Source organism: Poecilia latipinna, unplaced genomic scaffold (assembly GCF_001443285.1).
Source record: "Poecilia latipinna isolate Pla-1442-1.1 unplaced genomic scaffold, P_latipinna-1.0 Scaffold1177, whole genome shotgun sequence".
Taxonomy (NCBI): domain Eukaryota; kingdom Metazoa; phylum Chordata; class Actinopteri; order Cyprinodontiformes; family Poeciliidae; genus Poecilia; species Poecilia latipinna.
This window is the reverse complement of record NW_015113793.1, coordinates 230,509-245,118: the sequence shown is the minus strand read 5'-3', so window position 1 is coordinate 245,118 and position 14,610 is coordinate 230,509. Positions and strand designations below refer to the sequence as shown.

General features: G+C 38.0%; 2 protein-coding genes across 4 annotated transcripts; both read left to right on the top strand.

Moving 5' to 3' along the window:
• Nucleotides 1-473: 473 nt before the first annotated feature.
• LOC106960321 (transmembrane protein 82) lies at nt 474-4,541 on the top strand. Its single transcript, XM_015053362.1, has 4 exons — nt 474-635; nt 1,581-1,998; nt 4,093-4,277; nt 4,356-4,541. The coding sequence occupies exons 1-4, from the start codon at nt 474-476 to the stop codon at nt 4,419-4,421; spliced, it is 831 nt and encodes a 276-aa protein (XP_014908848.1). The 3' UTR covers nt 4,422-4,541.
• Nucleotides 4,542-7,357: 2,816 nt separating this feature from the next.
• On the top strand, nt 7,358-12,829 carry fblim1 (filamin binding LIM protein 1). Of its 3 annotated transcripts, none has more exons than XM_015053416.1 (8): nt 7,358-7,566; nt 7,747-8,101; nt 9,414-9,553; nt 10,307-10,400; nt 10,481-10,650; nt 11,388-11,566; nt 12,022-12,142; nt 12,251-12,829. In XM_015053416.1, exons 2-8 carry the CDS (start codon nt 7,771-7,773, stop codon nt 12,359-12,361), a joined length of 1,146 nt encoding a protein of 381 aa, XP_014908902.1. In that variant the 5' UTR covers nt 7,358-7,566; nt 7,747-7,770; the 3' UTR covers nt 12,362-12,829. The 3 variants fall into 3 exon arrangements, with proteins under 3 accessions (XP_014908902.1, XP_014908903.1, XP_014908901.1); XM_015053417.1 differs by having other exon boundaries at nt 7,743-8,101; nt 9,417-9,553; XM_015053415.1 differs by having other exon boundaries at nt 7,359-7,566; nt 7,743-8,101.
• The last annotated feature ends 1,781 nt before the right edge of the window (nt 12,830-14,610 follow it).

Below are 14,610 nucleotides of genomic sequence, written 5' to 3'. Positions count from 1 at the left end.
TTGTTTGACCTTTGACCGGCCAGAAGCTCGGCTCCTCAGCAGGAGAAACTCAATCAGAGAAACGTTTCGCTGCAGAGCGTTCAGACGGCATGAGTGGAAAATCCTGAGTTTAAGAGTTATCAGGAGAAACATGAACATCTTTTCCCCGTTTGTTTGGATCCTGGACATTTTTCAATGGACTCCTTTCGATTCAAATCCGGTTGATTGTTTTTTTAAAGGTGAGGCTTTGACGATTTATTTTAACACTTTTTGCTCTGATGTGTTTTTCCTGTTTTTCATGCGATGTTTGTACTGTAGGACTTGTAGGAGCCTGTGGAGTTTCAGTGCTCTGTAATCTGATGAGAGTTTACAATTTCATTCAAGTGTGCAGGTGAGTTTATTAAAGAAACAAGGAAAGCATTTAAAGTTACGTTTAGTTATTTTGAATTTCCTGTGCCCTCAGTGATCCTGACACCCAAAGCAGAGACAGATGGATGTCGTCTTCCTTCAGAAATCCTCTGAGGAGGAGATGGAGAGCGGTGGTCCAGTTCTGGTTTCTGACCGGCGTCCTCTCTCTGGTGGGCTGCAGGGTTTCCTCTCTCATCGTGCTGGAGTTTTCCCTCAGAGCCGTTTCTGCATTGACCTCCACCGGACAGGTGAGTTCACAAAAAGCAGAAAAGCAGACGACATGGAGTGAGGAGCTAGGAGGGAAAATTACCCCTTAAAAGTTTAATTTAACTTTCACCAAAGCTCAGACTCAACCCAGTAGATTACTACAGTATGAATATACTGAGAATACACATTACACCTGTAAAACTGAATAAATTTAATCCTAATTCTCTACATTTGGGTACAAAGTGCCTGAAGGAGAAAGGAACATTATTACACTGATTATGGAAATGCTTTTTGAGAGGAACCGAGAAAAATAACAGCAAAAATCATTTCAAAGAGCATTTTAATGGATCCTGCTCTATTTATCTCGTGACTACATCCCAGCAGTCATAAATGGAGACTGTATTTTGATAGATAAATCTATTGCACTGTTTTGGAAAAGAAGAGATTAGACATTTCCCCCTGGAAAGTTGGTAGCATAACAAACACGCAGGTACATTTGAGGAGGTTTGGATTTAATTTAATTTATTTATCAAAGAGGCAAATCTTGTAGGTGAGGAAAATTAAATACAAGATTTGTGTGACCCTGATAAATAAGATTAAATAAAATAGTTGCTGAGAGAGACACACAGAGAGATAACTAGACAAGAAATGAACATAATGAACTAGAATCACTAGAAAAACCAAAGAAAAGCAGAAGTCTGATTTAATCAAAGGAAGAAACTAAGGAACAAAGAAATGAACAAAACCCAAAGCCAACTCAAACATCCCCAGATTATAACAGGACCTGGCAAGATAACAAAACATCAGGATTTACATTTATTCAGAAAAGTTTTTAAAGCTCCAAAAATAACAAATGAGCGGTTCCTATTAAAAATTCAAATAAAGGCAATGTTTTTTTTAAAAAAAAAACAAAAGCATTTTCCATGCTGCTTTTGGTTTGCCTCACATCCGGACTCGTTTTCGGTCATGTTTCTGCCTGAATCCAGGACGACGGGTCCAGAGGTCCGGAGCTGCTCCTGATCCAGAGCCAGTTCTCTCTGGGCTGCGGCCTCACCTGCACGCTGGCCTTCATCCACCAGGGGGCGCTGCACAGCTCCTTCGGCTTGCTCCTGGCCGCTGCGCTCAGCTGGGCATTTGCGAGCTACAGCGGCGGTCTGTGGCGCCATGTGGCCAGGCTGTTCCCGCTGCACAGGACCGATGGTTACTGTGGGAAGTGCATCAACCTCCTAACCTCTGGACACACCATGATGGCCTCGCTGCAAAGAGTGGTTATCTTGGCCTTCGCTACAGCAGCTGTGGCTTCCACCGCCACGGTTTACGAGCACTTCTTATCCCAGAAGGGTGCGATGAAGTTCTGGACTCCACTCACTCTCTGCTACACCATGTTGGTGGCCTACAACCAAGGTGAAGATGCTCGGAGAAGCTGATTAAAGCGATGATTTTGTTAAATCGTTGTCTGTGATCTGCAGCCACATGCGGCTCCTCACGTTGTCTCTCAGTAATGTTAACCAAAATAGTGTAGAATTGAGAAGTGCTTCATACAAGGATAGCTAAAAAGGGTTTTGCTATTATTTAAAGTGTTTTCATCCAAAATCTGCATAAAATTTCCACAGCAGAATAATACAGATAGTATAAATTTTCCAGTCAAGGAAATTAATATATTCTCATGTTTTCTTCCTTCTGAAAGTTAGTATTTGGAATAACATTTTGGTTAAATACAAAGTAAACATTTAGTAAATTTTCATAAGTATTTTTAAACGTTCATGTAGGTTTTTCTGCTTTAAATTGTTTGGATTTGATAGGAGTGAAAGCCAATCAAAAATGTTTTATCCCTGTTTGCACAGTGAAAGAAAAGCTTAAAAAATAGCAATTAAAAACAAAAAATAACCAAATTGACAAACTCTGAAACTGTAAGAATTCAAAAAGTGAAAAAGCTTAGAAAAATTGCAATTATTAAAATGAAAAAACAAGCTATGCAAATACAAAAAGTAAAAAACAACTAAATTTGTTATTGCAAAGCACTGAAAACATGTTGTCAAGGTAGCACAGGGTATTACATTTAAATTGATGAACATTTGTGGAGAAAAAAAATTAAATGTACAATTATTTAAGAAGTATATTCAAATAACATTCAGTGAAAGTCTAACCAGAGATGATGTGGTAACAACTGGAAGTTTTATTCAACATAAAGTATGAAATATATTTTTTTTATTATAGTCAAACTGTTTTAGATGAAAAGCCATAACTGTGAAAATGGAGAAATGTCAACAATAAAAATACCCTCTTAAATTTTTAACAAATGGGCCTAAGCCAGGGGTGGGCACCTCCAGGCCTCGAGGGCCGGTCTCCTGCAACTTTTAGATGTGTCTCAACTTCAACACACCTGAGTCAAATAATGAGGTCGTTAGCAGGACTCTGGAGAACCCGACTGCACCAAGGAGGTGTTTCAGTTATTGGATTCATGTGTGTTGGACCAAGGAGACATCTAAGAGTTGCAGGACACCGGCCCTCGAGGACCAGGATTGCCCACCCCTGGCCTAAGCAAAGCGCAGCTTATGAAAATGGTTTGCTAACACTAGCCAATAGCTAAATATTCTTCAGCTTCCTGTATGAAATGCATGCTTAATGTATGCTAAAGGGATGCTAACAGCTAAAACTGTTGGCTAACACTTATGAAAATTTAAGAAAAACTTTGAAATGTGGAGATTGTTTGGGCTGGCGAAGTTAACAAATTGACCAACAATTAGTTTACAAAACACACAAATAGAAACCAAACCACAGTTAAAGAAGTGGGATTTGTTCTGTACTGGTGTATGACACGAATGCTGAGCTTTTTAGCTAAATAAAAACATGACAGTATAGTTGTACTTCTTTACAGTTTAGAAAACTTGTTAAATATCTTATTGTTTTTGTGCTTGTTAAGTTACAAATTTGGCTAACATTTGGTTTGTATAAAAAAATATTTAAATCAGAGAGGCTAAAGTTGGGTTATTTTTTTTTTAACTTGTGGTAAAAAAAAATTATGGAAAACATCTGGTTGAAGATTAGCTGATGGCCTTGAGTGTTTGTTTTAAACATTTACAGAAAACATCTGATTAGAGAAAGCTACGTAGGAAGTCGTTATCCACAGGTTTATTTAACTAAGCATATTAAACTAACTACCTAATAATAGCAAAAATAATACATTGAACCACTTTTCAATCAATAAATCAATCAAGTTTATTTGCATGGCAATGCGGTTCAAGGTGCTTTACATAAAAAAATACAAAATTACAAAGTCATGAAGAAAACACAATGCAATCAGCAACTGAACAAATATTACACTTTGATTAAAAAAATCATACATCAAATATGTTGGTCAGTTTTTAATTAATTAAATCTGTGTTTCTAGTCTTGATTTAAAGGAACTCAGTGTTTCTGCTGTTGTGCACTTTTCTGGACATTTGTTCCAGATTTGTGGTGCATAGAAGCTGAATGAGTTTTTCTTTCAACGTACAGAGGAACAACATCGGCTGAGCATCACTGAGGCCCTGCTGCGCACCGTGGTGCTGCGACTGGGAGGCCTGCTGGTTCTGATGCTGGCAGTGGGAAACTGGACCGACGTCCTGCACATCCTCGTCGCTTTTCTGGGAGAAGGAGTCTGTCTGCTGCCTTCTGAGGATCTGCTGCAGGCTGCGTTAAAGGTCCTTCCTGTCTTTTATTGCTAAACGGCTCCATTATGAGGAACTTAACAATGACTGATAAAGCTTGTTTGTTTTTAGGAAGAACGAGAACGCAACCAGGACAAACAGAGGACCTGCCTCAGATCAAGGATGAGAATACAGTAGAAGATGGTTAGCAAACACCCCATCGTGAGTCAGAGGAACGGCCTGAATGTTTCCAGAAATGCTCTGAATTTAGTTTTGAATTGGTGAGAGGTATTTGAAATAAAGTTTGGACAAGAAGGAGATAGTTTCGAGTTTGTAGTTGGTAGCCAAAAGGAAACATTTCTGTTTCCTTTCAAGCTGAAAGAAAGATTGAAAATCTCTTATTTGTTATGTTTTAGTCAAACTTCTTATGGAGACGCAAAAACGTATAAAATACTAAAAAGGTTCTGGATGCATGAACCATCGAAGCTCAATCTGTAATAATACCTTACAGAAAAATGTCAATATTTCAATGTTTCAATATTTTAGTAGAAGTCTTGACTTTTTTACACAACTCACCTTAGAATATTTCTGCAGAAAAAGGACATTTTTAAGCGTAGCGTCAGCGAAGCCTCGCTCTACTTCCATGGTTCCCTGATTGCTCCCACATGTTATCAGCTGTTTCTCCACTACATGAGCTCACAGGAAAAGCTTTTAATCTTATTTCTTAACCCAGCATCTTGCAGGTCCAGATGCTTTCATGAGAAACTTTCTCATAAAATAACAATTTCAAGGTTTTTCAGCAGTAAAATAACATGGGACAAAGGACTGTTCTGTCTTTCCAGGAGCAGCGGATATTACTGCAGTTCTGAATTATGCTACTGTACATTCAGTCGGTCAATTAATCTGTCACCATTGATCTGAGGCGAATTCCTCACCAGGGAACAATCATTATCATACGTACAAACAGATGTGGGATTCCTTTTATAACTGATTTATTTTCACTCAGAGATGAGAATCATTTAGAAAATCACAATGAGCAACTAATGCAGTCTAAGGCTGCAGGTCATGATTGTCGTAGCAATCAGGTTTAAAAAAAACTTCACATTATGCAGATTTTTCATTTTTTGTATAAAACTATAAATACACGAGGAGAACCAGGTGAAGGTAAAGCTAGGCCACTTTGGGTAGAAGATATTTAGACAGGTATATTTTTTACTTAAATGCAAATGTATGTAATTTTTGTACCTTTTTGGTTTAATTACTGCTCTGAGAATGTTGTTCTTTCAGAAATAGTTTTTTTTAAGTCTGTATACTCCAGTTAATGATTAATCAATGATTAAATTATTTGTCAATAATCAATTCAGCAAAGTGTAAATCTGTCTGATTAAATAACTGCACGTTTCTTCTGAAAAGAAATACATGCAAGTAGCAATGAGGAGAAAATATAAAGACTGATAATGATAATAAAGTGCAGCACCATTTTCAGTGGGTAGTGGCAGCTTCATGCTGCGTGGACCCTTCAGCAGGAACAGGCTGCTGGAGACTGGAGCAGAGGTTCACCTTTTACCAGGTCGACGACCCTAACCACGTATCCATAGCTACCACAGAAGAAAAAAACGTGGCCTAGTCAAAGTCCACACCAAAATCCAACTGAGAATTTAGGGGCACAACTTTAAAACTGATGCTCTCCATCTACCAGTCTGAAATTTCAGTTTTATTTCTGTTTGGTAAGTTTTGTTTAGAGGGAAATGTTTCCCCAGTACCAGTAGATTTTACTCCACAAATCCTTTGTTTATAATCTTTTAGGATTTTAGAAATAAAATATCCTTTATTTCTATAGTGATAGAAACTCACACAAAGGTAGAATATAAAATATAGAATAAATACTGTGTAGTTATGAAAAAACAGTGTGTAACGGAGTTGGTTGATTAAAAAAATGTGCATGTCTCTGTGAGAATAGTTTCATAATTACATAATTTTGTTTACAACAAAGTCCTAAATCCTCTTTTACTGTTTCCTGTGAATCTTGTGTTGTTTTTCTCCCTTTTGTTCATCTGCGTCTTTCCTGGGTGTTGAGGGAACAAAAAGCGGTGAAAAGCTGCTCTGCGCTGGCGGCAGGTCAGAAATGAAAAGTCAGGGCGCAGAAGGAGGTTCACGGGGTTTAATGAGGATTTGGGCTGTAAGGGGGCGGAGCCTGCGGGTCCCGGGATTGTATCATCCGTGGGCATGCTCCCTCCTGCAGCCGTGACATCACCGCAGCATTCCTTTCCACAGAGCTGGAACAACAGAGACCCCCATCACTCTCCTCATCGCCATCTCCTGTTAACCCTCTCTGCACGCCTCCAAATCTGCTCGACTTCCAACATCCCTTTTTTAGCTTTGAGGGAGCGGAGTGGACGTCACAGACCTCTGAAAGCAGCCATAATATTTGCTGATCAGCAGCCCTGATATGACGGATCCAGTCCGGCGTTTTGGTTGCTCCACACATCTTTGCCTCTACTAATGTGCCACAAAGCGCCAAGATGCTGATAACCAGGAAAAGTTTAAGTCCACTGCTTCAAATGGTGTGTCCCAAATTGGAGCTCTGCAGGGGCCAAAGGCTGCTAATGCCACAGGATACTGATAGTGAGTCAAGACCAAAAGTGATATAATGTGGGGGAAGGGAAGAAGGAAAGAGGGGGAAGAAGAAAAAAAGGAGGCAGACCCAATGAGGGAGGTAGTGAAAATAAGGTTAAGAGGACAATAAGGCAGAGCTGTAGAGGAGAAACGAAACAGAGGTGCAGAGCTGCTCAGGTACGGCCCAATCTGAGAGATAACAAAATGGGAGTTGGCTGAGTGTGTCTGCTTGTCCACGTCAGGCTGAAAAACCCTTTATGACACTGTAAAAACAGTGCTGTTGGTACAACTGCACGTTGCACAACTCTGTGTGAGCGTACATGCATCTGAGTGAGTGTATGACTGTTCCAGTGTTTGCCAAGTTTTCATAGTGGATGAATGTTTCATGACTTTTTTCTTCTCTCTCTCTCTCTCTCTCTTTTTTGTTTTTTTTTTTTACTGCACTTTGCCAGAGATTAGCTGTTCACTTTTTATGGTCAGGAGGGAGGCTGGATTGTCATTCAGCCAGAGAAAGGAGGAGGGGTCGGCAGACGGCAGAGCTGGGGAGGGGAGGGAGATAGAGGAGGAAAAAGGAGTGGCTTTCTGCAGATAGGCGCCCCTCTCCACCGGAGTAAAGTCTTCTCTCACAGGCAGCTCATGGGAGTGGAAATAAAACAGAAACTCTGATATCCAGACCAAAGAAGAAGAAGAAGATAAAGACTTGACTTCACGCCTCCTTTTGTACCAGGTAAGCTGGAGCCAGCTGATTTAGATTCCTTCCTCTGAACCATTCATTGTGTCTGATAAAAGCTGAAGGTGTGTGATTATTCCTCTCAGGAGGAAAGTGAGCAGCCTCTTACTGCTGACTGAGGGCGTTAACGTCTCTCTCTCTCTCTTGGTAATGACCTCTGGTCTGTGCTGCAGTCAGGCTGTATGAGGGTTTCACTCAACCATGGCATCAGCAGCTCCCCAGAAAAGGATGGTGTCCTCCGTCTTCATCACGCTGTCGGCCCCTCACCGAGCCACGGTGACACAGCAGCAGCAGCAGCAGCAGCAGCCGGCCCTCCGCACCCACGGCGGCCCGGACAGGCAGCACAGCGCTGCAGGTGATGACCTCTCCTCCCTCAGGCGGAGAGCAGAGGAGACGTCGCCCGCTAACACCGGCAGAAACTGGACCGGTGCGGGGCCCCGGGCCAAAGCCTCTGGCCCTCAGAGTCAACCCCGACCTGCCCCAACAGGAGCCACCAAAGCAGAGGTGCAGGAGAAGAGCAGGAGCTCTTCAGGTATTCGTGACCGAGCTTGTTTTAAAGTGTTTGTTCCTCGTTTGGGGCCTTTATTGTATCCCACTGTTTCACTCAGAAAGCTGCTTTGTAACTGTAGGGATTTCTAATCCAATCCTCCTCTGGGGTTCTCCACAGAAAAGAGCTGGAAAACATGTCAGACATTAATCAGAGCAGGGCTGTCCAAGCTTTCAGTCAAAGTGTGCCAAAATCTTCAAAAGTACAAGAAAAATAACAAAACTGTAATCTACGCTGCAAAAACACTAGTAATATCAAATATTTTTGGTCTAGTTTCAATTGCAAATATTTTTGTACTCTTGAAAAAAGGCAAAACTAACTTACAGGTAACTTTTCTGCAATTTTACTTTGTCTTAAATTAAATAATCAGCCAGTGAAGTTGGTACAGTTTTATCAAAATTAAACAATTATTCACTTTAAACAAGCTGAAACGTTACTTTTAAGTTAGTTTTGTCTTATTTCAAGCAAACTAAGATATTTGCTAAATAAACTCAACCAAAAGTATTTGGTAAGATTTAATTTTTTGCAGTGAAGCAAATAAAGTAAACTTATTTTCTTTTAGGAAAATGAAAGGGATGTTATTTATCACAGATCCAACACTTTATTTGACATTTGCTTTTCAAATTCTTTGAAGCTCTGTTGAATAAATATATTCTGTTATGAAACTAAATTTAGGCGAGATTTATAAATGAATTAAAATCTAATTCGGATGCAGCAAAGTCGGCTTTTCAGTCCCTGGATAGACGTGGTTCTACTTATCTTTTTTATTTATGCAATTCTGAGTTTCAGGAAGTCTCCAAGCTCAAAAATCAAACCTAAAAATGTAAGACTTAAAATTGTATTAGTATTATTTTATTTCCACATAAAAAACGAAACCAAATTTGCGCTCTAAAGGCAGAGACATAAACAAAAGAACAGCATCAACAAAAATATGGCGAATATTTAAAATCTGCAAATGTTAAAAAAAAAAGAGCAAATAGTTAAAAAATCTTTTTGGTTGGTTTTATCGGTAACACTTTATTTGAAGTGTCATGTTTATAACAACCCGTCATAAACATGAAGAAGTCTTCATGAATGTTTATGAATGTTGTCATGAAGTGTCATTCAGTAAATAACGTCATCTTTAATACAAAGTTGTATTAAAAGTCCATCAAAAGTGTTATTATTTACCGGGTGACACTTCATTCATAAACATTCGTGAAGATCCTTCATGTTTATCACAGTGTCATGTCAATCCCTTCCAAATAAAACCATTTCACCCATAAAGTAAATCTGAATATGTTGATTTCACTCCCAGCAGAGTTTTTCCCTCCTCCTCCTCCCGACGTTCTACCTTCATCGTTCTCTGAAGATGCAGCTCTTCCTCCTCCTCCTCTGTCCCTGACGTCTCCCCTCCATCCACAGAGTCCCGACCAGCACCCAGTTTCCAACAAAGAGGTATCGCATCCCATTAAAACCTTGATTTTCACGTCATAACTCACTGTTTTAGTACCGACTTTTCTTTTAAGAATTCATTAAACAACTCGCAAAGTCTGAGAAAAGTTTCTGTTTCTGTTTCTACAAGTTTCTCGAAACTTGTAGAAACAGCAAACTGAGAAGAAAATGAAAAGTGAATTAAATTCCTCACTTCAAAACATTTTCTTCTGTTATTGTCTGGACTAAATAAGATGTAACAAAAGATGAGGAAAAGGGAAGGGATCGCAACAGAAGATCCATTGTTTCACAGGCCAGTGTGTTTTTCTTTGAAAGTCTTCCTGCAATTTCCAACATTGTCCAGATTTTTCCTGCACACTTTCAGATGCACGAGATTTACAGTGACGTCACTGCAGCTGTGGAGAATTTTACACAGTTTATAGATTTAGAACAACGGAAGAATTTATAGTTTGTTGACATTCATGTGTTGTCAATTTCCTAAAATAATGGCTTACGTAATTTTTTATTTTGCCAGAAGTGATAATAATAATAAATAAATAAATAAATCACCACTCTTTCTTTCCAAAAGATATTTCAGGCCAAAAAAAAAAGAATCACTTTTGGCAAAAAAGTGACTTAGATAAGTATTTGACAATTTAGAGGAAAATCAATAAACTGGGCCCGGACAGATATTTGAGTCTCTATGTTGTTAATAAATTGTGTTTTTCAACTGTTGTTTTCAGTCTCAGTTTCCTTTCACGTTAATTTCATTTTCAGGTAAAAGCATTTTCACCAACCAGAGGCTCGAAACATGATGAAGAAACTAACGGGATTCACAGAAACAGCCAGGACGTGACCACAGAGAGCAAAGGTGGCAAGATTTCTATTTACACTTTCAGTTTAACATGAATTATCGTCCTATCTTAACGTTTAACATTTGCAACTGTGCAGATTTGTGTGGCTTCTGTCGGAAACCCATGGCTCTTTCTGAACCGGCGATAGAAGCCCTGAACAGGATTTACCACGAGGGCTGCTTCCAGTGCAGATCCTGCCACGTTCCCCTGGCTGGGAAGCAGTACTACAACAAGGCGGGAATCCCTCTGTGTGAAGGCTGCTATCAGGTGGGTCATCGCTCACTTACCTCCAAGAAAATAGATCAAGGTTAATTAGGGATGGGGGTGAAGGAAACACAAAATCTTACAATGAGTTTTTGGTCTAGTTTCTGGGCAAATTTCTAGCGTACAAGTAACTTTTCAGAGAGATTTTGGAGCCTGGTTCAAGTCAGTAATGTCTTATTTTAACGTGGGGAAAAATGTCTTGTTATTAGTGAGATAATCTGCTGGTGGAAGTAGCATATATTTTTAATCAATATTTTAAAAAAATTACAACAGCAACAACAGGAGTCAATGGCGTTTCAATTCCAACACTTTTTCAAGCAGACGCTGTATTTTTATACTCTGCTGGTCAGAGACAAGAAATGAAATCTTTATTTCTGAAAAAGCCCTTGAGGTCTAATAAAAACCTTGAAAGACATTTATTACATTTTGGAAAACTGTTGATCTAGATTTTAAAAATTCAAAATAAAATTTCTTCCCCTAAAATGAAAGTATGAGGTTAATAAGCTAAAGAAAACCTTTGTATGCTATTATGCATAGGACAGAGAGTTGCACTTTTCTGTTTAAAAACTCTACCTTATTTTCTCCATCTTTGCTATTTGTATTATTAACTATAATGCAAGTTATACTTAACTTGCATTTAATTATAACTTATCAGGTTATTAATAGACCTAATAAGTCTGTTATGAAGACTTATTAGGTCTTTATAATTAGTCAGTGCTGCATCTTTTCCTGTGTTTCAGGCCAGTTTGGAGCTGTGCTGGACGTGCGGGGAGATTATCACCGACCAGATAATCCGTGCAATAGAGCGAACGTACCATCCCTCCTGTTTCACCTGCACAACATGCAACCAGCAAATTGGAGCGCAAGCTTTTGCTCAGGGGGAGGTTGGTGAAGTTTACTGTCTGCAGGACTACTACAGGTAAAAAAAAGAAAACAATTACGTCAAGTGCTATTAGCAACAAGAATGTGTTGCAGGTCCTGTGGCATTTTGTTGAAAATGCTTGTAAAGGTTTTTTAAAGGTAGTGAAAGGTTTCAGTCTCTGAATGTTCAAAGCTGACAAACCCAAACGTCTGCCAAGGTGTTCACATAATGTATTGGATCAGGAGGAGTGAAGACTTGAAACATGTTCAAAATCTTTTCACCTTCAATTTGACCTTCAGCTTAATTATCATGAGGGAGAAAATAGAAGTTTTATTTTCTATTTCAAGCTCAGAAGGTGTGAAAAGAAACGTATACAAGTTCTGAAAAAGGATCACAATCATGCATTACTTTGTGATGGATGTTTTAACTTTACTACCATTTAATTATTTCAGTGTATAAAATGTGACGTTTTCTCTCATTTACGCCACTTTTATGTTCTAATTTAAAACCAGGAAATATGCTCCGATGTGTAGCGCCTGTGACCAGCTCATCATTCCTAAAGAAGACGGTACTGATAGCTACACTGTTGAGTGTCTGGGGCGCTCCTACCATGAGAACTGCTACAGATGTGGGGTGAGTATTTACTCTGCAGACAATCTCCTGAATGGACTTACTGACAAACATGTAAATAGGCAGATGCACGTTATTCTGCAGCCGGCATGTCTTTCTTCTCCTCTGCAGGACTGTGGCATCCAGCTCTCCCCTGAGCCAAATGAGCACGGCTGCTATCCTTTGGAAGGGAAAATGTTGTGCAAAGCCTGCCATGTCAGCCTGGTTTCCGGGCAGCAGTGACATCACCTGTGCTCGCTGCAAGCAAGAGAAAACTGAGTGTTCAGCCCAACGATTCACATGTGCCGTTGCAGGGAAGCATACGTCACAGTGCTTTCTTTGATATCGCATTTAATTACTTTCCAATGTGTCAGGCGTTCTGAGAAATACAAATAAACTTTTCTTTTATACTTGATCATTTTGCACTCGAGATAAAAAGGCGTTGAACATATTTATGCAACTGGCTTTGCAAAAACTATTTGTAACAAATTAGTAGAATCTGGATCATATTGCTTTTACTTATCTTTGTACAAAAAAAAATCAAAATATTTTAAGCATTTATAGAAAAACTAAAGTAACATAATATATAGCCTGTTAAATCAGGTTCTAAGATACATACATTAATTGGAAATGTTGCACACTCAGTATATAAGTGTATTTAGTTCATAATCATATAACAGGTTAAGACAAAGCACAGATCAGAACAGCAGATAAAGAGAAAGGAAGATTGCTAAATAAACAGGTCAGAGCCTGCATTATTCATCCTGATTTGTCAAATCTATTTTAGCTTTTTTAATAAATTGGTTTTATTTTTACAGTCTATATCTTAAAATGGCTTCTGGAATTACAGATCTTTTGAAATATGTAAAAAAAAAAATAAAAAAAAAATCTTTTTCTAAGAAAAACTGTTTTGCTGTTTTTATTTTTTTTAAAAAAAATCTATGACCAGTTGCAGACAAAACTTCTCTATTATGCTATTTTCACAAATTTATGATTTTTGTTAGGTTTTATTTAAGCCTTTAAATATGGACAGACTGGCCAACTTCAATAGCTGATTTTTATATTGCTGTTCTGGCCAATAATGGGTTTTTAAAGATGTTATATGTACATTTTCTTCATTTTTTAGAGTATTTATTGAGAAAAACAGACTTACAAGCGCTGAAGGAGAGAGGAAAGGGAAGTGGAGAATATTGGCAATGAACACACGAGGAAGCACCGAGGGACAGGCAGAGAACAGAAATGCTCTGACAAAGAAAAACGGAAAACTGGAGGATTAATTATTAGGAGGTGATTAGTGACATGGAAATAAGGTGAGTCAGAAACTGAATGTACTACAGCTGTGTTGGTGATGTGACAATGATTACTTAAGAATGTAGAAAACTAACAAAGCAAAGCAAACAAACTCAAAACGGAGCACAAACCAGTATGAGAATGACAAGTCAAAATTTGACAAGAAAGAGTGCTAACAGGAAAACAGGAAGTAAATGGAACACAGCTTACCAAAATAAAAGAGGAACTGAGATTCACAAAGACAGCCAGGGGAAGCCAGGTTAGCTAAGATTATAAGAGTAAACAACAACTAAGATTCATAAATAGAAACCAGGATGTTGCTGAGATTTTAATTCGACTTAAAGCAATTACAAAAACACACCATGATGCAAGAGAAACATTTTTTGGGAAAAAGTGTTCCCTCTGCTTCACATTTTATAATTATGTTTTGTTTTGTTTTGTTTTGATTTAAATCTTGAGTATACAATGATTTGCATATAGCTTTATATTTGTTGTTTGTCTAATTATATCATTGTTAAATATTGAATTAGATGTTATTATCAGTCTCTTTAAAAGCCTTTACGGAACATGTTGTACTTTTACTTGAGTAAAAAATATTTCAGCACAATTTTTGTGTACTCTGGCCACTTCTGATTAATAATAATCAAAGCAGGGTAGTAGCCAGTTGCATTTACTCAGTTACATTTAATGAGTAACTTACTGGAAAAAAAAATGTACTCTTAAAAGTGTATTTACACCTGTACTTTTGACTTTTACTTGAGTAATTTTATTAAATTAAATAAAATTTCTGGATACTCTTGCCACGTCACTGAATGAAGAATAAGCTTACTTTAACCTAAAATTCACCAGACACAGACACACACCTACAGTTTTTGTTAAAATATCAACAAATTTATTCTTTTGCCTAATTTTGTTGTTTTGTAATTATGTTATTTATATAAATTATTTCATTTTGATCTTTAAAATACTAAAATTTCCACAAAACTTAAATTTTTGGTTGATGTAATCTTTAAATATTAAATGACTGATATTTTGATCAGTTACTGGGTACTTCAGTAGCCTTTTTACAAAATATGTTTTAGTTTTATTTGAGTAATTTCTTAGATGACTACATTTTACTTTTACTTGAGTAAAAATAAGTTGAAGTAGTGCTAATTCTACTCTACCCACCTCTAGTAATTATGATTAAATCATGCAGAAAT

Bases quoted from the DNA above. Each gene is read 5' to 3' on its own strand.
- LOC106960321 (XM_015053362.1), top strand. From the start codon at position 474: ATGTCGTCTTCCTTCAGAAATCCTCTGAGGAGGAGATGGAGAGCGGTG. The intron at 636-1,580 runs GTGAGTTCACAA...GCCTGAATCCAG, and splicing joins CATTGACCTCCACCGGACAG to GACGACGGGTCCAGAGGTCC. The intron at 1,999-4,092 runs GTGAAGATGCTC...TTCAACGTACAG, and splicing joins GTTGGTGGCCTACAACCAAG to AGGAACAACATCGGCTGAGC.
- fblim1 (XM_015053416.1), top strand. From the start codon at position 7,771: ATGGCATCAGCAGCTCCCCAGAAAAGGATGGTGTCCTCCGTCTTCATC. The intron at 10,651-11,387 runs GTGGGTCATCGC...CCTGTGTTTCAG, and splicing joins TGTGTGAAGGCTGCTATCAG to GCCAGTTTGGAGCTGTGCTG. The intron at 12,143-12,250 runs GTGAGTATTTAC...TCTCCTCTGCAG, and splicing joins AGAACTGCTACAGATGTGGG to GACTGTGGCATCCAGCTCTC.